Genomic DNA, 23166 nt, shown 5'->3' with positions numbered 1-23166 from the left:
AAGTCAAACATTCAGGCAGGTTATCCACACCACCGGGGTCAAAGTTCATCCAGGAAGATGGTGTGTATTAAATTAATAAATGTAATATTACAACAAAACATATCTGATCCTCTGACTGCTTTTTGTCGTCCCGTCAGACTAAATAAAACTTCATCATGACATAGCGTATCGAGTTCTCATGACCTCGCTGGCCTTTTCAGGAGGCTGATGTCATTGTGAGGTCATTGAGGTGATTGTGAGGTCATTGTGGGGTCATTGTGAGGTCATTGTGAGGTCCTTGTGGGGTCATTGTGAGGTGATTGTGGGGTCATTGTGAGGTGATTGTGAGGTGATTGTGGGGTCATTGTGAGGTGATTGTGTGGTCATTGAGGTCATTGTGGGGTTATTGTGGGGTAATTGTGAGGTCATTGTGGGGTCATTGTGAGGTCATTGTGAGGTCATTGTGGGGTCATTGTGAGGTGATTGTGGGGTCATTGTGAGGTCATTGAGAGGTGATTGTGGGGTCATTGTGAGGTGATTGTGAGGTTATTGTGGGGTCATTGTGAGGTTATTGTGTGGTCATTGAGGTCATTGTGGGGTCATTGTGGGGTCATTGTGAGGTCATTGTGGGGTCATTGTGAGGTGATTGTGGGGTCATTGTGAGGTGATTGTGGGGTCATTGTGAGGTGATTGTGGGGTTATTGTGTGGTCATTGAGGTCATTGTGGGGTCATTGTGGGGTAATTGTGAGGTGATTGTGAGGTGATTGTGGGGTCATTGTGAGGTGATTGTGGGGTCATTGTGAGGTGATTGTGAGGTTATTGTGTGGTCATTGAGGTCATTGTGGGGTCATTGTGGGGTCATTGTGAGGTGAGTGTGGGGTCATTGTGAGGTTATTGTGTGGTCATTGAGGTCATTGTGGGGTCATTGTGAGGTCATTGTGAGGTCATTGTGGGGTCATTGTGAGGTCATTGTGGGGTCATTGTGAGGTCATTGTGGGGTCATTGTGAGGTCATTGTGGGGTCATTGTGGGGTCATTGTGAGGTTATTGTGTGGTCATTGAGGTCATTGTGAGGTCATTGTGGGGTCATTGTGGGGTGATTGTGGGGTGATTGTGGGGTCGTTGTGAGGTCATTGTGAGGTGATTGTGGGGTAATTGTGAGGTCATTGTGAGGTGATTGTGGGGTAATTGTGAGGTCATTGTGAGGTGATTGTGGGGTAATTGTGAGGTCATTGTGAGGTGTCCATCTGAGGAACCTCATTGTTTTTCCTTCCTTCGCCAGATGCCCCAGGCAGCAGCGCTCCGACTGCCCGTCCACACCAGATGGCACAACAATGATGAAGAGTATAATTGCACCATATGCCCGCCTGTCAGAAGACTCATTATAACGATGCAGCCAGATGTTCTGTCTGGACCCAGTCTGCCTTTGGGTCGCCTGCGATTTGGACTTTTGTGTAACAAAAAAAAATTATAAATTTCAAATCCCAAAGTTCATATTCAAAGGTCACTAAACGTTGAAAAGTAGGTTGTTGGTGGAAATTACAGTGCATCCGGAAAGTATTCACAGCACTTCACTTTTTCCACATTTTGTTATATGATAGATTTATTCCAAAATGGATTAAATTCATTTTTCCCCTCAAAATTCTACACACAATACCCCATAATGACAACATGAAATACATTTTTTTGAAATTTTTGCAAATCTATTAAAAATCAAAAACGAAAAAAAAAAATAAAAAAAAAATCACACGTACATAAGTATTCACAGCCTTTGCCATTACACTCAAAATTGAGCTCAGGTGCATCCTGTTTCCACTGATCATCCTTGAGATGTTTCTACAACTTGATTGGAGTCCACCTGGTAAATTCAGTTTATTGGACATGATTTGGAAAGACACACACCGTCTATATAAGGTCCCACAGTTGACAGTGCATGTTAGAGCACAAACCGAGCCATGAAGTCCAAAGAATTGTCTGTAGACCTCCGAGACAGGATTGTATCGAGGCTCAGATCTGGGGAAGGGTACAGAAACATTTCTGCAGCATTGAAGGTCCCAATGAGCACAATGACCTCCATCATCTGTAAATGGAAGAAGTTTGGAACCACCAGGACTCTTCCTAGAGTCGGCCGCCCGGCCAAACTGAGCAATCAGGGGAGAAGGGCCTTAGTCAGGGAGGTGACCAAGAACCCGATGGTCACTCTGACAGAGCTCCAACGTTGCTCTGTGAAGAGAGGAGAATCTTCCAGAAGGACAACCATCTCTGCAGCACTCCACCAAGCAGGCCTGTATGGTAGAGTGGCCAGACGGAAGACACTCCTCAGTAAAAGGCTCATGACAGCCCACCTGGAGTTTACTAAAAGGCACCTGAAGGTCTGTCAGACCAGGAGAAACTAAATTCTCTGGTCTGATGAAACAAAGATTGAACTCTTTGGCCTGAATGCCAAGCGTCATGTTTGGAGGAAACCAGGCACCGCTCATCACCTGGCCAATACCATCTCTACGGTGAAGCATGGTGGTGGCAGCATCATGCTGTGGGGATGTTTTTCAGCAGCAGGAACTGGGAGTCCAGTCAGGATGGAGGGAAAGATGAATGCAGCGATGTACAGAGACATCCTTGATGAAAACCTTCTCCAGAGCGCTCTGGACCTCAGACTGGGGCAAAGGTTCATCTTCCAACAGGACAACGACCTGAAGCACACAGCCAAGATAACAAAGGAGTGTCTTCGGGACAACTCTGTGAATGTCTTTGAGAGGCCCAGGCAGAGCCCAGACTTGAACCCGATTGAACATCTCTGGAGAGATCTGAAGATATCTGTGCACCGACGCTCCCCATCCAACCTGATGGAGCTTGAGAGGTCCTGCAAAGAAGAATGGGAGAAACTGCCCAAGAATAGGAGCTAAGCTTATAGCATCATACTCAAAAAGACTTGAGGCTGTAATTTCTGCCAAAGGTGCTTCAACAAAGTATTGAGCAAAGGCTGTAAATACTTATGTACGTGTTATATTTTCGTTCTTTATTTTTAATAGATTTGCAAAAATTTTAAACAAACTATTTTCACTTTGTCATTATGGGATATTGCGTGTAGAATTTTGAGGAAAAAAAATGAATTTAATCCATTTTGGAATAAAGCTGTAACATAACAAAATGTGTAAAAAGTGAAGCGCTGTGAATACTTTCCGAATGCACTATATAAAACTAGAAAAACCTGTTTCCTTTGAACGCACCAACAGTCTATAATATTCGATTGGACATCATTTAAATGTGATATTTTCTCAGTGAGTCTAAACTCTACATTTCCCCTCCGGCAGCTCGTCAGCGTGTCTCACCTGGTGGGTTCATCGAAGAACATGACAGGAGGGTTGTTGACCAGCTCCAGGGCGATGGCCAGACGTTTACACTGACCTCCCGACAGCGAGCTGGTGCGAGTGTGAGCGCAATCGAGAAGACCTAAAGCCGTCAGGATCTCGTTCACCTGTATAGGTGAGGGGAGAGAGAGAACAGACGGATGGCGTCAGGCTGTCTGAAATAAAGACAGACGTGTCCTGTCAGTTTTACCTGTAATAATTAACTACTGTGTCTTGCAGCTGAGAACAAAATCATAAAGTGTGTGAGAGCCAATTAAAGGAGTCGTGCTGCAGGCTACAGAACCAAAACAGCAAACTAAAATAAGCTAAAAGCCTATGTAGAGCTGAAAAGAACTGCAGAGTTGGCATTTCCTGTTTTTCATGGTGTTTATTATATTGTTAGACTTTTCATTTTATTACGTGCTACAGCTTTGACAGGAAGTGAAGGTGGGAGAATGACGTCACCTGTCGGTTCGTGAACTGAAGCCTCGAGTTCAGATTTTGGCTGTCGCCATCTTAGTATATCGGAGCCAGACGTGACCATGAACAGACCAGCTGGGGAGGAGTGAGGGGCGGAGCCGACACTATACCCACCCACCTATAGCAGAAACCTGACTTCACCACAGACTGTTTCTAAAAGAGTTCGTAGCTTCAGGTCTGTAAAATGGTTCTGATCCAGAAGTGTCTTCAGCTGCAATACCAGCGAGTGCCACTAGAGGTCGGCTCCAAAAAGCCTCCGGCTCCATAGACTCCCATTCAACTTCTCTCATCAAATCCAAAGTGAATAAAATGTGTCCATCAGTTATCTCGGTGTTGTTAGCTAAAGTCACTCCTTCTTCTTAGTTTTCTGGAGGTCCATCTGAAAATAATCCCTCATTCATTAGAAAAGAAGATTCAAGAAGACCTGTTTTTGGGGGCGTGTCTGTTTGATTGACAAGCCTGTTACGAAGCCTCCAGTTCTTTCCTGACTGCACTGGCCGGAAAGAACTGGAGGCTTCATAACATTCACAAACCAACAGGTGACGTCACTGTTGGTTGCCGCTTGACTGCATCACAGGCCTGTTAATCAAAAAGACACGCCCCCAAATATACCTCTCTTTGGAGGCCTAATACCTAATTAATGATGGAATTAGATGAATTTTATCAAATGACACATCATGAATTGTGGAAAAAAAAGGCATTGACTTTGTATTTCAGGAGAGAAATTAAATGGAAGTTTATGGAGCCGCTCACTTTTATATTTGATCTATGAATGGAAACTTGATCCACTGGGATGACATGGCATAAATCTTTTCTCCTCATGGGCCGTCAGGATTCCTGATCTGCTGCTTCTACATTTGAATTTTTTAGGAAAGTAAAAGTCTGAATCAATATCAAAACGTCTGTTCCTGCATCTACTTACCGATAACAGCAGACTACGATTGACAGGCACCACCGTGTGCTATGTAATGTCTCTTGGCCAGATTATCAGACACTAATATTGTTTTGTCTGACCCTGGCATAACTTCATGGAACAGGTGTTGAAGGAATTTTTTTTTTTAAAAGCTCCCAGTGTCAGATGATATTTTCTCTGTTGCACCTGCAGATTTTAAAAGCACTAATTTTGGACGAAGCATCAGCCAAATAATTGTAATGTCACAACGGTACCTGAGGAGGTTCACATGTGATCCACAGAGAGCACCTTTTATCCACAGTGGGTGGGTGTGTCCAGACAAAGTGGGCGGTCCTCCCATTTAACTGTGGTTGTAGTGAAGCTTGACAAGGACTTTGGTGCGTTTGAGGTATGACTGATAGGATCTATGATCCCTCTCTACATGCTGGAGCTGTGACTTGTGTGGCTCACCAGTTCTTTCTTCACGTCCATCGTTTCATCCAGCTTTAAATTGGCTGAAACCTGCAGCAGAGAGAAAACGTGTTTCACCATCACGTCATGTCGAAGCTATGAAACACGTGAGCAGGGAGAGACAGACTCTGGTCACGGGCTCATTCCTACAGACACACAATCACTTCTAGGATTACTATACTCTTCCATAGGTTTCAAAATAAAAGCATCTCAGAAAGTTGATATTTGCTCACCATCATGGCCTCCCTGGCTGTGAGGTGTGGCAGCAGCATGTCTTCCTGCATGATGTAGCAGGACATTTTCCTGAACGTCCTCAGGTCCCGGGGCTTCCCATTTACCAGGATATGACCCTTCATCCCTGTTTCCCTGAGCAGCCGGAAGGACAAACAGCTTAGTTTAATGGGCCATACTGGACACAGAGGTACTGAGTGTAACATTGAGGACATGATTACTGTCATTTCAGTCTCTCACCTGTATCCAGCGAGGATGTTCATCAAGGTGGACTTCCCGGCCCCCGAGGGCCCCATGATCCCGATCAGCTCTCGACTGCAGAACCGTCCAGACAGGCACTTCAATAAGGCTTTGAAACCTGCAGACAACAGGATGGGCATCAATGGCATTTAACAACAAAACAAAAAGAACTTAGTGCACGTCAGTGGAAGTATTTCTGTCAATAATTCTGCCATTTGGAAATGGAAACACACCGTTAAAAGAGTCAATACTCAAATTCAGAAATGTGTATCAAGACACAAAAACAACTAGAATAGGCTTCATCTGAACAGCGCTCTTTAAATTCAACTTAATGCACTTCATGATTAACAGTAAAACTAAAGTCATGAAGGTGGAGGATGCTAATTAGCATTTAGCGCTTGAAACAATTGAACTGATGTTCATATTTATGAAGATAACACTTAACAAAACACTATTAACAACACTTAGAAACGGCATCTGACTCAGATAATATCTAGACTGAGAGGTAAAGTGGTTAAATGTTCTCTGCATGTGGGGAGGACGTACACAACAAAGCAACAAGATTCAGAAGTGTTGATAGTCTGCCCACCAACGTGGTGCTATGCTGGATCGGGTCGAACCTCTGATGTGTCAGAGACTTTTCCTACAGAAACATTTGGGTGCCGCAAAATGACTGAAACCTTCAGTCCAATCTGAACTGAAGACGGTTAGTGTTCATCATGTCTGCTCTCCTGTGACGTAGTTTCCAGGTCTGTAAAATGGTTCTGATCCAGAAGTGTCTTCAACTGCAATACCAGCGAGTGCCACTAGAGGTCGGCTCCAAAAAGCCTCCGGCTCCATAGACTCCCATTCAACTTCTCTCATCAAATCCAAAGTGAATAAAATGTGTCCATCAGTTATCTCGGTGTTGTTAGCTAAAGTCACTCCTTCTTCTTAGTTTTCTGGAGGTCCATCTGAAAATAATCCCTCATTCATTAGAGAAGAAGATTCAAGAAGACCTGTTTTTGGGGGCGTGTCTGTTTGATTGACAGGCCTGTGGTGCAGTCAGGTTACAGCTATCAGTGGGCGGGACGTAGTATCGTCAGGTTTCCGATCAGATCGGTCAGATCCACCTCTGGCTCCTCCCCCAGCTCGTCCAAATATGGTCACTTCCTGCTCCAAACCGCTCCGAACTACCAAGATGGTGACGGACAGAATCTGAACTGGAGGATTCATAACGTTCACAAACCAACGATGACATCACTGATGGATGATGACATCACTGATGGTTGGTCTGGATATTATGTCCATCTGGGAAAAAATTACTTTTCTTTACAAAATATCAGAAGTGTCACAAACTCAGCTACAAGAATTCTTCTGAGTCAAAGAGACAAAGAGTGAATCGTAAAACAACTCTGAGGAATCAGCTGCATACGTTTTCAACAAAGATCTCGAGTGTGTGTCAGCTTAGGTGTCTGTCTGCCCACCTCATGAATATTTAACAACACAGATAATCAATCCATTGTTTTCTTCAAGTGAGCCAGGACTAAAATCAGGTTTTTAAAAGAGGAATATATTTAATTTGATAAATAATAATGGAGGTCAGATCTGCTGAGTTTCTGTCTGATCACCTTAAAAACAACGAACAAAAATAAACCTTCATTAAACCCAGCTGTGTGTAAAACTCCTGAGGAAACAGTAGAAGAGTGGTGGAGAGGTGATGGACCAGCCGTCCTCTGAGTGATCTGCAGAACCAGGCTGCCTCGTCAGGATGAACTCGCTGTGTTTGGGATCCACCGTCAAACTGATCACTTTTCATTTTTCTTTGTGGTAGTTTATGATAAATGATCAAATGTTTTTGGGGATGAAGATAATTGAAATCCGGTCCAAACTAAGATAATTAAAGGATAAATACCTAATTCATATAGATTCTGTCTGCTTCATTTATCTAAAGGTTATTATTTGATCGGTCAACTGAGTGTAAGGTAGGAACCATTGCTGAGAGTGTGCAGATGTCCCCGTAGTTTGTCGCATGTTAAGTAGTTCTGCTGCTGTGGCCATGCAAACACTCCCTCACAGAGTGAGCTGGACAGACGAATCCTGTTAGACCGTCAAACTGGTGAAGAGACATTTCAAATAAGTTGAAATGTGAATGAAAGCTTTTTGTTATTCGTTTCCAGAAATGTGAAGCTGCCGTTTCTTTAAGCCTTGAGAGGAATCTGCATCATGTCTCAGCATAATGAAGTCTCCTCCGGCCCACTCAGCTCCATTATTGATGAACTGTCTCAACCTCAGCGGTGCTGCTCAGTCCCCCAGTAGAAACACTGAAGCAGCTGAAGAACCTGATGGTGATGCAGACTGGATGATGTGTTTTCACTCATCTTGGTCTTAGATGATAATTTGCCTTCTTGCAGTACAGCTTTATACTCTGTTACAAACTGGGACACGACCGACTTCTATGTGAGTTTGAGTGACGGGTGGATGTGTCACCTCTCCTCCTCCAGCATGGCCCCTCCTGGATGGTGTACGACACGTTGATGAACTCCAGGTCCACGGCTGAGCGTTTGGGGAGGTGGGAGAAACGCTGAGCGTCCGTGATGTGGTTCTCCACCTTCTTCAGGTGGGTCAACATGGACGCCTCCTGCTGCTGCGCTGACGGCAGGCTGCCTCCGTTACACAGGATGGCCTCCTCCATGGGGAGACTCACAGAATCGGGTTCCAGCGCCTTATTGTCCATACCGGCTCTCTGACTGTAAAGTAAAGGAGAAACAGAAGGGAGGTGAGTCATGCTTCATTATCTGCTGACACGTCTAATTTTACACCTGCAACTGGGGATTTAGTGCCTTGAAAGCATGTTTGGAGGTCATTTACTAAAAGTTCTCCATTGACACTGAAACAACAAGCAGCAGAGAAAGCCGAGGCGAAGACGCGGCGTATTCGATCAGAACCTTTATAAAGCCACTACACGGATGGAAGTATCAGTTGGTCCGTCACTTCCACCGAGATGTTTCAGCCACTATTGGATGGGTGGCTGTGAATTCTGGTCCCAGACATGTGTTTGATTAACCGTGGTGCTGACCTGAGTTCTCGTTCAGCGCCGTCCTCGGGTCAAAACCCGTCTGACACTCATTCCTGACTCAACAACTGGAAATCTAACGTTATTACTTTGTATGAGTGCTGAGCGAAGGTTCAAATGCCAACATGCTGAACTGACAGTGAGTTTGTCCACTAAATTTCAACATGTTAGCATTTAGCTAAAAAAAAAAATCATTGCACCTTTGTAATCAATAGATGAACATAATCTAGAATGAAACTAAGACGTAAAACGTAAATGTTGCACATTTCACTGACAACCCTTCATCCTTTTTTTTTTTTGCATGTTGGAGTGGTATTTGTATTGATAAAAAAGTCTATTCCATTTCAGATGTCTTGTAAACACTAATTATAAAAGACCCTGTTTCACAAAGGAAGTGTTTTTATCACAAATTTCAGTAAAGGTCAATATGACTCCTTTTTTTTTTTTTTTTTAAAGTCTTTTCAGTAACTTCTGTTTCTGAGCCTCAGCAGAGCTTCACTGTTAAAATCCCGTTTCCAAAAAAGTTGGGACGCTGTGAAAAATGTAAATTAAAACAGATTGTGATGATTTGCAAATCAAATACTGTGAGCTCATAACAAGCTGGATGGTCCCTCTCCTCTTTAACCTGGAGGATGCAGCGTCCATGATTTCCAAACAGAATCTCAGATTGTGATCCATCAGACCTCAGGACAGTTGTCCACTTCACCTCAGTCCATCTTCAATGATCTCGGTCCAGAGAAGGCGGCGGTGTTTCTGGATCATGTTTCTATCTGGTTTCTTCTTTGGAGAGTTTTAACATCATTTGTGGACGCAGCGATGAACTGTGTTCACAGACGATGGTTTTCACAAGTGTTCCTGAGCCCATGCAGTGATTTCCACTCCAGAATAGTGTGTTTTTAATGCAGTGCTGCCTGAGGGCCCGAAGATCACCACCATCCAATATTGGTTTCCAGCCTTGTCCCTTGTGTTCAGAGATTTCTCCAGATTCTCTGAATCTTTTAATGATATTATGAACCGTAGACGATGAAATCCACTAATTCTTTGTAGTTTTACATTGAGGAACATTATTCTTAGATTATTGAACTATTTTCCCAAACAGTCTTTCACAGAGTGGTGAACCTCTCCCTGTTATGTGGTGAGGGGATCAACGAACCCAAATGCAGACACACGGCAAAATCTCTTAGGAAGCAGGTCTTTTATTCCCCGGGCAGTGAGGCAAACAGGAAATGCACGCCAAGAGTCTGTGTCAATTTGCGCTTCGCCAAACGAGGGAATCCCCGGGGTTCCCCTTGACACGTGGCCGGGTGACGTGGCCGAACGGCGATGCTCCGCTGGGGGAATCCCCAGATCTCTCCTCAGCGAGCTGATTGGCTGGATCGACTGTGTGACGTCCGCGACTCGACACAGGATCGCCCCAAACCTCGACAGCGGATCTCCGAGGAACGCACTGGAGGGTCTCTTCGTGCAGGTGATGCCCGTGGCTCGACACTGGACGGAACCGGCAGGGTCGACTGTGTGACACTCGTAGCTCGACACAGGATTGCCAAGATTGCAGCAGATGATCTCCGAGGAACGATCTGGAATCTTCTTCGTTCACAGGTGGATGCCCGTGGCCCGACACTGAACGGCAGGAAACAGGAAACAGGTCAGAATCGTAATCTCAACAACGGGAGACGGAACGGACTTACTGGACGGGTTGACGGGTAGGCAACGGACGAACTGACACCGGATGGGCAGGAGACTAGGGTATAAGTAGCGGCCGGTGTAATCACTTGGAATGCCGCTCAGCTGTGCTGCCGGAGAGGTGCGGTAGTGGGCGGTGCTTGGAGGAGGGTACTGCTGAGGGAGAAAAACAGACAGGGAAATGACAGGACACAGGAGGAAAGGTATTCGGGGGTTAAACAGGGGAAAACACACTAGGAACAGACAGGAATCCTAACACTCCCCATCTTCACTGTTAAGAGTCCATCTCTCTTGGATGCTCTTTTTATATCCCTTTTTTTTTTTTTTTTCTTTTTACACAACTTTTCCAGTCTTTTGTTGACCTTGTCCCAACTTTTTTTTAAACATGTCACTTGCATCAAATTCAAAAAGAGGAGATATTTTTCATAAAACTTTTTTTTTTTGTTTCAGCATTTGATATGTTGTCTTTGGTCTATTTTCTGTTCAATATGTGTTTATGTGATTTGCTAATAATCCCGTTCTGTTTTTATTGACATTTCACACAGCGTCCCAACGTTTCAGTGTTGTAGATAAACAGATACAGAAGCCGGGAGAGACCGAGCGTTGTTTCCTCTTAATGTCTGCAGAGTGCTGATGATGCAGAAACAGTGGTGGGTAGCAGCGTTCCCTCAGGAGGCTGTGTGTGTGTGTGTGTGTGTGTGTGTGTGTGTGTGCCGGAGTCTCTAAATCGAAACCCATTTTCTGGTAAGCAGAGTGCTCACCATCACTTATGATAACATCTGTAATGAAGCCTCTCCCAGGTGTGAGGAAATCAACCATGACTCATATACAGTGGGTACGGAAAGTATTCAGACCCCTTTAAATTTTTCACTCTTTGTTTCATTGCAGCCATTTGCTAAAATCAAAAAAGTTCATTTTATTTCTCATTAATGTACACTCAGCACCCCATCTTGACAGAAAAAAACAGAAATGTAGAAATTTGTGCAAATTTATTAAAAAAGAAAAACTGAAATATCACATGGTCATAAGTATTCAGACCCTTTGCTCAGTATTGAGTAGAAGCACCCTTTTGAGCGAGTACAGCCATGAGTCTTCTTGGGAATGATGCAACAAGCTTTTCACACCTGGATTTGGGGATCCTCTGCCATTCTTCCTTGCAGATCCTCTCCAGTCCCGTCAGGTTGGATGGTGAACGTTGGTGGACAGCCATTTTCAGGTCTCTCCAGAGATGCTCAATTGGGTTTAGGTCAGGGCTCTGGCTGGGCCAGTCAAGAATGGTCACAGAGTTGTTCCGAAGCCACTCCTTTGTTATTTTAGCTGTGTGCTTCGGGTCATTGTCTTGTTGGAAGGTGAACCTTCGGCCCAGTCTGAGGTCCAGAGCACTCTGGAAGAGGTTTTCTTCCAGGATATCTCTGTACTTGGCCGCATTCATCTTTCCTTCAATTGCAACCGGTCGTCCTGTCCCTGCAGCTGAAAAACACCCCCATAGCATGATGCTGCCACCACCATGTTTCACTGTTGGGATTGTATTGGGCAGGTGATGAGCAGTGCCTGGTTTTCTCCACACATACCGCTTAGAATTAACGCCAAAAAGTTCAATCTTGGTCTCATCAGACCAGAGAATCTTATTTCTCATAGTCTGGGAGTCCTTCATGTGTTTTTTGGCAAACTCTATGCGGGCTTTCATATGTCTTGCACTGAGGAGAGGCTTCCGTCGGGCCACTCTGCCATAAAGCCCCGACTGGTGGAGGGCTGCAGTGATAGTTGACTTTGTGGAACTTTCTCCCATCTCCCTACTGCATCTCTGGAGCTCAGCCACAGTGATCTTTGGGTTCTTCTTTACTTCTCTCACCAAGGCTCTTCTCCCACGATTGCTCAGTTTGGCTGGACGGCCAGGTCTAGGAAGAGTTCTGGTCGTCCCAAACTTCTTCCATTTAAGGATTATGGAGGCCACTGTGCTCTTAGGAACCTTGAGTGCTGCAGAAATTATTTTGTAACCTTGGCCAGATCTGTGCCTTGTCACAATTCTGTCTCTGAGCTCCTTGGACAGTTCCTTCGACCTCATGATTCTCATTTGCTCTGACATGCACTGTGAGCTGTAAGGTCTTATATAGACAGGTGTGTGCCTTTCCTAATCAAGTCCAATCAGTTTAATTAAACACAGCTGGACTCCAATGAAGGAGTAGAACCATCTCAAGGAGGATCAGAAGAAATGGACAGCATGTGAGTTAAATATGAGTGTCACAGCAAAGGGTCTGAATACTTATGACCATGTGATATTTCAGTTTTTCTTTTTTAATAAATTTGCACAAATTTCTACATTTCTGTTTTTTTCTGTCAAGATGGGGTGCTGAGTGTACATTAATGAGAAATAAAATGAACTTTTTTGATTTTAGCAAATGGCTGCAATGAAACAAAGAGTGAAAAATTTAAAGGGGTCTGAATACTTTCCGTACCCACTGTAAATAGAGAAAACAGTAGAAGTATTATTATGATGTCCTCACTGCAGTAGGAAGCTATAAACAAAGCACTTCAAAAACACACAACAGTGTTTGCATCCTATCTTCACCCCTTCCTGACCTGAATGTCCTAACTGTGACTGCAAACATCAGTTATTCTCATTATCAATTAATCTGCCAAATCTTTTCTGAAAGATTGAAATGAATAATACATTATTTCACTTGATGATTTATTTTTCTGCTAATGTATAAAGAAACTAATCTTCGCTCTACATATTCGTATTTCTTCATTGGAGTTGGTAAACCTGTGATGTGGGCGGCATTACCTTTCCTTCAAATTAATAATTTATTGTTTCCTAAAACCTGTTTGGTGTCAGTAGGAGTTTTGCTTTGTAACAACGACCAACAAATACTTGGACTCTGCTGAAGCTGCACGACCTTCTGAACCTCAATAGTGATTTTCATCATTTTAATTTTACTTAGACTTCAATTTTAATACAGCACAAACAGAATGATGTTTCTATATAGTTAAGTGTCAGACAATGACATTCAGACTGCATTTCTACAGAAGAAGCAGACTGTTGATTGAATAATTGACGTATGGACAGGAGGACAGAGTCACTAAGTTCAACGACTACTGTTGCACATTTTCTTCTGGTCTCTCCTTAGTGAAATGTCTCGTAGTCACTGACTCAAGGTGAAGGTCAAGGTGAAGGTCAAGGTGAAGATCAAGGTGAAGGTCAAGGTGTAGCGAATGTAGTACCACTTTAAGGCACGTCGGTGCTTTTGTTAGCAATAGCTGGTTTTACCATCCAAAACACTGGGACATTCAACGTTGCTTCTGACTGTCTCTAGTTCAGTAAAAAATAAAACTATCCACGCATCATTTGTAAAAGTTGTAATCTTCCAGTTAGTTTCAACCAGGAACTTTCACTAAAACGTGAAGCGCTGCAGAAAAGCCACTGACTCCTTCAGTGGTGATTCAGTACAGTGAGTTCTTACTTTCTAAGGTTTGCTTACACATCTCCTGAACACCTTTGCTGGCAATAGTTCATCATTAGTGTAAATTTATATACCGTTCCTGGAAAACGATAGTTCAGCCACGACCGACGTCAGAAACAATCCATTTCCATTGTCCTGGCAGGACTCTAAGGAGCAGAAATATGCAACTCCCCTGTGATCGCGAGGTGATTAATGATCATCGAAAGGGAGATATGTCTAATCTACTTTGTTCTGCACAGACCACTGTAGAAACGGTTCCCAAGTCTGAGGTGGTACAGTAATTTGTCCTTTTTGAGAAAGAGGTCTCATTTAATCACTCATGGGGTTCTTAATCCCCTCAGGGATTAAAATCAACTTTCTTTTCTGGCCTTGTTCTGCTCGGAGCGGGAGGGGGCTGGAGACTGGGGGCTGGGAAAAAACCTGCAGACTCAGGTACACTACCAAGCACCAAGCCAAGCCAACGTATGGGAAATGACTGCTCCTTCACTTGCCCTCCAGATCACACCTCATTTCCCTGACAGCAAGGAAGGAGAAGTCAGAGAAAAGTCTCCCACGGGTGTCAAAGGGTCCCGATAAGTAACAGGGAGACATGTTACGTATGCCAACATGTCACGGGTGGAGTTGGATGGGACTGAACCGCTCCGGGCGAGAGGGAGCAGAAGGAAAGAACTCGGTGACCTGAGATCATACCACTTCAGATTATCTACTGTACCACTGTTACACTTCTATCTGACTCTAATCCAGCTGCATTTGGGGCATCAAGTCTTAGAGTCCTATTAGAATCAAATCAAGTGGTTCGGTCCACATGGCTACAAAGAGACATCAAAGTGATGAAATGGGCTTGTGGCGCTCGCCTGGTTTAACTGGAATGAACTCAGAACTCAGTTCAATCTACAGCTTTTGTGTTCAACAGATGTGAGAAATGTCATTGTGACCAGGTTACAGCGTATTAAGGACATGTATGTCGAGGCGAATAGAAAATATGTTGAAAATGAACACATCAGACTGTTTTTGTTTTTTTCATGTTTCTAAGCAACACTTCAGGCTACAGAGATCCTGGTTCATCGTGTAGACCATCACATGTCCTCAGCACGTGTTGAATCCAAACATCACGTTACGGAAGACCCAAAACTAGAATTGCATTTTATGGAAGTCCACTCAATTTGTTTTATTATCAGGAGCTTGACCAGAAGATTTAAAACATATTTTACATTTGTGCACTAAAAAAAGAAGCTGAAACCACCAGACAATTGGCATGAATACTGGAAGTAAAAAAAAAAAAGAAGGCCCATCAGCACCTCTAAAGTTGCAAGTAAACCTCACGGAAACAACAAGCATCCAGGAATTCACCGTTTTCCAACAAAAGTACCAGGCGGAGATTCACTGGGAACGACTTGACGACTTTTGAAAGCTGCTGACTTCCACTCTGCTTGTTTTCTCTGCACGCCTATGTGGGCTGCATGGGCATACTGTTTGTGCATGACAAAAAAAAAAAATGCATAGGTTGTAATTCATGGAGGTGGCGTTTCTTTTTCACTACTGTTGTGTATGTACACAACCTACAACCTTCCAACACATCACTACCTGTGGTTTCATAGGTTCACGCATTCAGTAAACTGAGTTCATTCTCATGTGAAGTCACATTATAGAGAAAGTGAAGGAATGAGCATGAGTGCTGCCTGAGTGTGAAGCAGGGAAATGAGCATCTTTCTGTACTTTTGATCACAGTGTGCCATAAAACTGGAGTTGCATAACATAAAGCTGTATGACCCTTTAAATGTGACATTTTCCCACCTGAGCCGACAGGTTTTACCCTCAAAACACAAAAAGCAAGAGAAAGTTGGTTTCACGCAGCCTGGGGACAAATAAATAACAGGGCTATTTTCTTTCATATTTGATCTTTTATTTGGGTCTATTTATGTATTATTTATTTATATCTACACATTTAAACATTTGAGAGCGAAAAGGCTACTTATCTTCACTCACAGAGGAACAACTCATAAAGATGATATCTCGTATCAAAGCCGTGAATTAATTAAATAAGCCCGGCTTCTAAAAATGGAACAGCTCCAAGTCAGCTGGGTGTATCTTTTTATACACTACTGTTTTCTATGATCAGGAAATATCTCAGACTCTCTGTTTGTAAGGAAGTAATACCACACAGCTGAAGAAACTTATAAATGGGATTTAAACTCTGATATCATAAGTGCAGCAGCATCTTTTCTTTCTAGGAAAACTCATATCTTTAAAAAATCTGCAGTTGAGTAATGACTCTTCAACGAGAGGTAATAAGTCTGGTTTGACCTCGTCTGCTCTAGCCTGGTTAGAAACCCTTGTTTGTTCACGAAGAACCGGTTTGAGCATCCTGTAAAACTGGAAAGCAGTAAGTGTCATGGCCTTCTCATGTAATGGCCGCCTGACCTCGTTTTGTTCACTTGAGGACCTGTCAGGATAAGATATGTGCTCTTCTTCTTGTCCAGCAGCAACCACAGCAGCAGTGAGTTTAGATGCTCTTCTGGTTGGATCTCGCTTTATGTGACAGTGATGGAAGAAGTGCTCCAATCTTTACAAGTTAAAGCTGCTGCATTCAAAATACTACTGAAGTAAAAGTACAAAATATTTATCTACCAACAAGTATTATCTGCAATTGTCATTTCTTGCTGTAATTTGTCAGCATGTAGCCAGTTGTGGCAAGTTTAAAAGTGCTGCATCATGTTTTATAAGCTCTCTATGAATGTAAAATCTTTATCTAAAAGGTAAGCGGTGTCTGCAGGGTTCACCAATTCATGTTCAAGACTGTTTGACCTTTAATACCATAGAAAATGCAATTTAGTACCTTTTCACAGTCATCAACGAACAATGGAAAACAGCAATACATTGATTTGTTGACATCTATATCACAGTTTTGTCAGTACTTTGCTGCTGTATATGAAGATGAAATTTTGTAATATTACTAAGCTCAGACAAAAGGCCTGTAGAGGTTAGAGGGAGCCTGAGGACCCGGGTCTCTGTACCAAGAGACTCTGGGTCTGATTTACTGAAGGTCTGTGTGTAAAATCACCTGCAAACTTCACACCAACTGCAAACAAATGTCCATCAGATCTACTAACGATGTGCAACAAGGACTGCGTCTTCCAAATGTCCAGTTTAACACACGTTGTCCATTTTGCGTCTTTGCCTGCATCATATGTAATATTGGGTGTTTCTGCTTGAAGGTGTAAAATACTGGGAGGAAACATGCAAATAGAACAATTTATCACCCGCAACGATATTTACTAAACCTGGAAGTAGAAACTGGAGAAGTGATTGTTGTGTATTTTAGTACGACTGAAGGTTTTAATCAGATGAGCATCAGGAGAGACGGCTGCTCTTATTGTGAAGGAGACACGGCTGCTCTTATTGTGAAGGAGACGCAGGAAACCACAGAATACGTAGAGAACCAGGTTTTACACCCGTTAAACATTTCTGATGTCAGAGGCAGAAATTATTGTCCAGTGATGATATTTCTGAGTTATTGAATGAACAGAAAGATGATTGACAGCCAACAACAAGGAGGAGCCACGAAATAACCAGCATTTAAAAAACTTCTTCCGACTCAGCATTTTGCTGCCTCTGGGTGGTTCCAGCGTATCTCTGCTTGGATCTCCCTCCAGTCCTGTTATTCAGGTGAGCTGTCACATCCTGAATGAGTCCTGCAGAATTCACAGGTAGCTTCATCTGGTTCACGAGACCTCCAGGAACTCAATGAAATCAGCTGCTCATCACAGAAAGATCTGGACCTGCTGATCGCTGTCTGTTAGAGGATCTCATCCACCGTCCTTTTTGTTTTCCCTTCAGTATTGACTTCCTCACTGATGATCTCCTATAAAGTGTTTTGTTCTTATTATTTTTATATTTCTTAATTTCAATGGGATCAGATTTCCTTTTGGTTTTGCGGTCGTTCTGTGTTTTTCACTGCTGGAATCACTTTAACACACAAACCCTCATTTAAATAGAGATTTGCACCTGACTTCAATGACGCAATGAACTCAGTAAATCACCTGCAAAACGGGCGCAAAAAAAGTGCAAATCTTTGGAAGGAACACGCAATTTAGTACCTTTATTTGAGATCTTAGTAAATCAGGCCTTCTATGTACAAAAAAGTCAGGATGCTAAATACAAAAAGAATGGGATCATTTGCAAATCATGTAGAAAATAGACCAAAGACAACATATCAAATGTTGAAACAGAGAAGTTTTATCGTTCTATGAAAAATATCTGCTCATTATGAATTTGATGCAGCAACACGTTTCAAAAAAGTTGGGACAGGGTCAACAAAAGACTGGAAAGGTTGTGTAGTCTAAAAAAAAAAAACACCTAGTTGAACATTGCGCAACTAATTATGTTACCATGGCAACAGATCAGTAATATGATTGGCTTTAAAATTATCATTTCAGAGAAGCGGAGTCTCTCAGCAGTGAAGATGGGGAGAGGTTCACCACTCTGAAAGACTGTGGTGGAAAATAGTTCAACAATCTAAGAATAATGTTCCTCAACGTAAAACTACAAAGAATTAGTGGATTTCATCGTCTACGGTTCATAATATCATTAAAAGATTCAGAGAATCTGGAGAAATCTCTGAACACAAGGGACAAGGCTGGAAACCAATATTGGATGGTGGTGATCTTCGGGCCCTCAGGCAGCACTGCATTAAAAACACACTATTCTGGAGTGGAAATCACTGCATGGGCTCAGGAACACTTGTGAAAACCATCGTCTGTGAACACAGTTCATCGCTGCGTCCACAAATGCTGTTAAAACTCTCCAAAGAAGAAACCAGATAGAAACATGATCCAGAAACACCGCCGCCTTCTCTGGACCGAGATCATTGAAGATGGACTGAGGTGAAGTGGACAACTGTCCTGAGGTCTGATGGATCACAATCTGAGATTCTGTTTGGAAATCATGGACGCTGCATCCTCCAGGTTAAAGAGGAGAGGGACCATCCAGCTTGTTATCAGCTCAGTTCTAAAGTCAGCATCTGTGATGGTACAGGATGCATTAGTGCACACGGCATGGGTAGCTTGAACATCTGGAAGGAAGCATTAATGCTGAATGATATATTCAGGTTTTTGAGCAACATATTTGATTTTTTTTTATTTTTTTTATTTTATACACTTTATTAATCCCCGAGGGGAAATGTCTTCACTACAGCAGGGGGGCTCTCAGGGGGGAGATGCTGCAGCAGGCTGCCACGACCGCGGCGCCAGGTAACCTGACCTGAAGTGCATGTTTTTGGATGATGGGAGGAAGCCGGAGAACCCGGAGAGAACCCACGCAAGCACAGGGAGAACATGCAAACTCCGCACAGAAAGGCCCAGGACCGGATTCGAACCCAGAACCATTTTGCTGTGAGGCAACAGTGCTAACCACTGCACCACCGTGCCGCCCAAATGCTGCCATCCAGACAACGTCTCTTTCAGGGAAGGTCTTGTTTATTTCAGCAGAACAACGTCCAACCACATTCTGCACGTATTCCAACAGCATGGTTCTCTAGTAGAAGAATCCGCTGATAAACTGGCCTCCTGCAGTCCAGACCTGTCAATCATTGAAAACATCTGGAGCATCAGGACATGAACAATACAACAAAGGAGACCCTGAACTGTTGAGCAGCTGAAATCCTCTATCAGGCCAGAATGGGACCACATTTCACTTTCAAAACTCCAGAAACTGGTCTCCTCAGTTCCCCAATGTTTCCAGAGTGTTGTTAAAAGAAGAGTTGATGCAGCTCAGTGGTGAACATGATCCTGGAACAACTTTATAGAGACGTGTCGCTGACATCAGATTCAAAATGAGACGATATTTTTCATAAAACAATACAATTTCTGTTTCAACATTTGATATGTTATCTTTGGTCTATTTGCAGTAAAATATGGATTCATGTGATTTGCAAATCATTACAGTCTGTTTTGCATTTTCACAGCGTCCCAACGTTTTTGGGAACAGGGTTAGAGGTTTTGTTTGAAATTCATACATCTCAGTTAATGGACTACAAAAAAAAGACAAAACTCTCTCAAAGTGCCACGAAGAGACTCAGCTGGCAGTAAACAGGCTCTAAATCAAGGAAAGGTATTTCAAGTAAAAACACTATTTGATATTCACAGAGAACTTTTCGACTATCATTTGATGAGCTGCGCACACACACACACACACACACACACACACACACACACACACACACACACACACACACACACACACACACACACACACACACACACACACACACACACACACACACACAAAACCGTAAATTCTGTCCTAACAAATGACATCAAACTTCAAAAACCTCGCCTGATGGGAAGTAAGTCTTCAGCTGGATGTTTGAGCAGCACATCTAACATCAAACTTCTTTCTTCTGGCCGTCGATGTTCGGTCTGTCTTGTTGCAGCTTCACTCTCTAACCACTGTGTGTAGCTGTGGTAGACCTATGATTCAGGCTTCACCCAGCAGTTTGCAGTGCACCTAGTTATCCTTCATTTTCTACAGATCCACACGCAACGGTTTGACGGCTGAAGTTATCTTTGGTTGTTTCTCTTCTCGTGTTGTTCCACAGCTTGGTCGTGACACGTTCCTCTTCTCAAAGCAAAGCAAACAGCTTTTAGGTACATTACCGCCACCTTCTGGCAATAGTAATGCATTACGACCAGGAACTGATCAAAACAAGGAAAATGAGACGAGAGGATTGTTGCCTTAACTATTCTATTTTTTATGACCTGTCTCTTCTCAAAATGACCATAAAATGATTCAAAACGGCAACAAATGAAAACAAATGACCAAGAAGAAATTTAAAGACTGAAGATGACGTCAGCCAGGAGGTCCGATACCACTATTTCATAATCTGTCCATAACAAGACTCACATAAGCAGCAAACAACATCAACTGGAGACCACTTAAATAATAAACAATTCACTTGTCAATCAACACTCCTCCATGATGAGAAAAACAGTTTCTTCAAATTGTATCTGAACAGGATTCATAACTAATGATTGCGTCAACAGCAGGCAACAGATTATAGCTTCTAGACTCTTTTTAAAGGTACACCTCTAGATTGTACTTTAGGAGTTAAAGACAACCAGTGACATTAATCTCCACATCTTCATCCCGTCCTGAGGAGCAGGTCTGACACACTGAGTCCGCGTCACTGCACATGAACAGGATCGTATGTTGTGGAGGTCATGAGCAGCTCTCAAAGGCGACTGACAGACGTCTCACGGCTGGTCGGAAGACCGAGTCCCAGTCAGACGCTGACGTCTCTGTGACACTACCAAGGATTCTTCTTTACGTCATAAATATGGTCTAATTGTTCTGCTGGTGAACAGCCGCCTCGCAGTAACACCGATTCTTCTTACGTAACATGAGAAGACTGAACAGAAGGATATTAAGATCAGACCAGGGAAGTAGGTTAACAGCTCCCATGACTTTGTAGGAATCAGAGCTGAAGAGGCTTTGACAGAAAAAAACCCGTAAAAGCTGGCATACATTCCTGTTCGGAGCCTCAGCGTACACCGTGAGCTGCATGAGGACTTTCACACTTTAAAATCCACCGAGACGAGGAGTGCTCGTCTGTCTGGGAACCTTTAAGGAAACTAAATGATTTGCAGTATTTAAACCTCCATGATCATCTGTTTGTATTCATCAGTTATCTTCCACTTTCAAAGGAAGACTGATAAAATACGTTGGACTTTAAGTTCAGTGTGATAAATTGAGCTCATATGTCAGGACGGACTCTTTCAGTTCGACTTATCACCCACACTTTGACTCCTTTCAATTTTTAAATTGATCTGACTTTACATTTTCTTCCATCATTTTCTTTTGGTATTTCAGCCACTTCAGCTGTGTGAGTATTTCAGCAGTGACATTTCTAGTTAGTATCCTAAACTACTCTGAAAAAACATTTTATTAGTGCTAATAGACTAAATAACTGCAGTTGTTTTACAGAAGAATAACAACAACAAATATTCAGGGTATTTCTTCCCTTCCTAAAGAGTCATTTGCTGCTTTTTACTTTACGTTTAGGGCCAATAAACAGTGAATTCAGTGGAGTTCAAATTAGAGTATGTTTTATAACTACGTGCGTGCACTCACCAAATCAAATGTTACAAATAAAATATGACATGATTTGATGTGGCTTTGAGAAAAGATGCCACATTTTTTAGAAGTAAAACTCAAGTCAAATCAGTCAATTTCTTTTATCCAAATTATAAAATAAATACATTTTTAAAGGATTTTTTAGGTATAGCTTAAAAATACTGGTATTTTTCGAATGAACAGAAATAAACCATCTCATTAATAATGGTAATTAATTAAAGTTAATGGACTGGTTTAATTCACGAGGATAAACACGTTCTTTTAAACTGAAAACGCCACAAAGTACACGACGTACACAAACAAGTGTAATCTGATTGTGATGTTTATGAAATGAAAGCTCTGTTAGCGGGAGCTCGTTTTAAAACTTGTAAACTGCCATGTAAGAATCTATAAGAGTTGTGTGAGTGTGAGACAGCCTGAAGAGGTGGGGGGGGGGGGCATCTACAGCAGGACAGAGGATAAGAAGTCACAGGAAACCCAGAGGAGAAAAACAGAGAGCCTACGTTGAGTGCTGTCGAGTGTCGCTGTCCTCCTCGTGTCTGTCAGGATGTCCGTCTCCTCCCCGGCTGCTGCATCCACCACCGAGCAGCGTCTGGAACAGTCTGCTGCATCTACAGCATCGCTGCACAGAGCAGGGCGGGGGGGGGGGGGGCTGTCACATGACGGAAGAAAAGACTCCTCTGCTTCGAATGTGGATTTCTGCCTTTCTAATCTTCATCATGGGAGACAGGTGTGAGCTTATGTTTATGTAACCCACATTTCTACCACCTCACTGCAGTCATCACTTATTTCCCACCAACAGTTGTGGGAGAAGTTTTCAGATCCTTTACTGAAGTAAAAGTATTACTGTCAAAAGAGTTTTTCGTTGACTTTTAGACAGAGGAGACCGGAGCCAGAATACAAGTTAAAAGGTTTAATCAACAGTTGATTAATGTTGTACAAGAGGAGCGTTTTAACAATGCACCGACATCATGTGGTTACAGAGTGAAAGGCTCAGAGTACGAGCGTTTACAGTCAGTATTTATGTCTCTTGTGGACGTGGTCCTCGTAGACTCAGACGATACATTTCTCTTCAGGCTGAGGCCTTCATAATTATCTATTAATAAAGGGCCTGTTATTGACTACTTGATGAAAATAACAAGTTGAGCTATCTCTACACAGGCACAAAGAGCTGTTCAAGGACGTGTCTCCGCATAT

General features: G+C 42.9%; 1 protein-coding gene across 1 annotated transcript in view; it reads right to left on the bottom strand.

Moving 5' to 3' along the window:
- LOC138635147 (ATP-binding cassette sub-family G member 4-like) overlaps window positions 1-22540 on the bottom strand; it is a 30515-nt gene extending 7975 nt beyond the window's left edge. Inside the window, exons 1-6 of the mRNA XM_069722504.1 lie at window positions 22473-22540; window positions 8110-8369; window positions 5641-5758; window positions 5403-5535; window positions 5170-5220; window positions 3309-3454 (exon numbers count right to left, since the gene is read on the bottom strand). Of these exons, the coding sequence (XP_069578605.1) occupies window positions 3309-3454; window positions 5170-5220; window positions 5403-5535; window positions 5641-5758; window positions 8110-8356 (695 nt within the window). The 5' untranslated portion in view covers window positions 8357-8369; window positions 22473-22540. The remainder of the gene's footprint in view (window positions 1-3308; window positions 3455-5169; window positions 5221-5402; window positions 5536-5640; window positions 5759-8109; window positions 8370-22472) is intronic.
- Window positions 22541-23166: the final 626 nt, after the last annotated feature.

The sequence above is a fragment of the Brachyistius frenatus genome, unplaced genomic scaffold (assembly GCF_029030835.1).
Source record: "Brachyistius frenatus isolate BFR_SWC_R1_liver_20210118 unplaced genomic scaffold, ASM2903083v1 Contig_294, whole genome shotgun sequence".
Classification (NCBI taxonomy): domain Eukaryota; kingdom Metazoa; phylum Chordata; class Actinopteri; family Embiotocidae; genus Brachyistius; species Brachyistius frenatus.
This window is presented reverse-complemented; position numbering and strand designations above follow the sequence as displayed.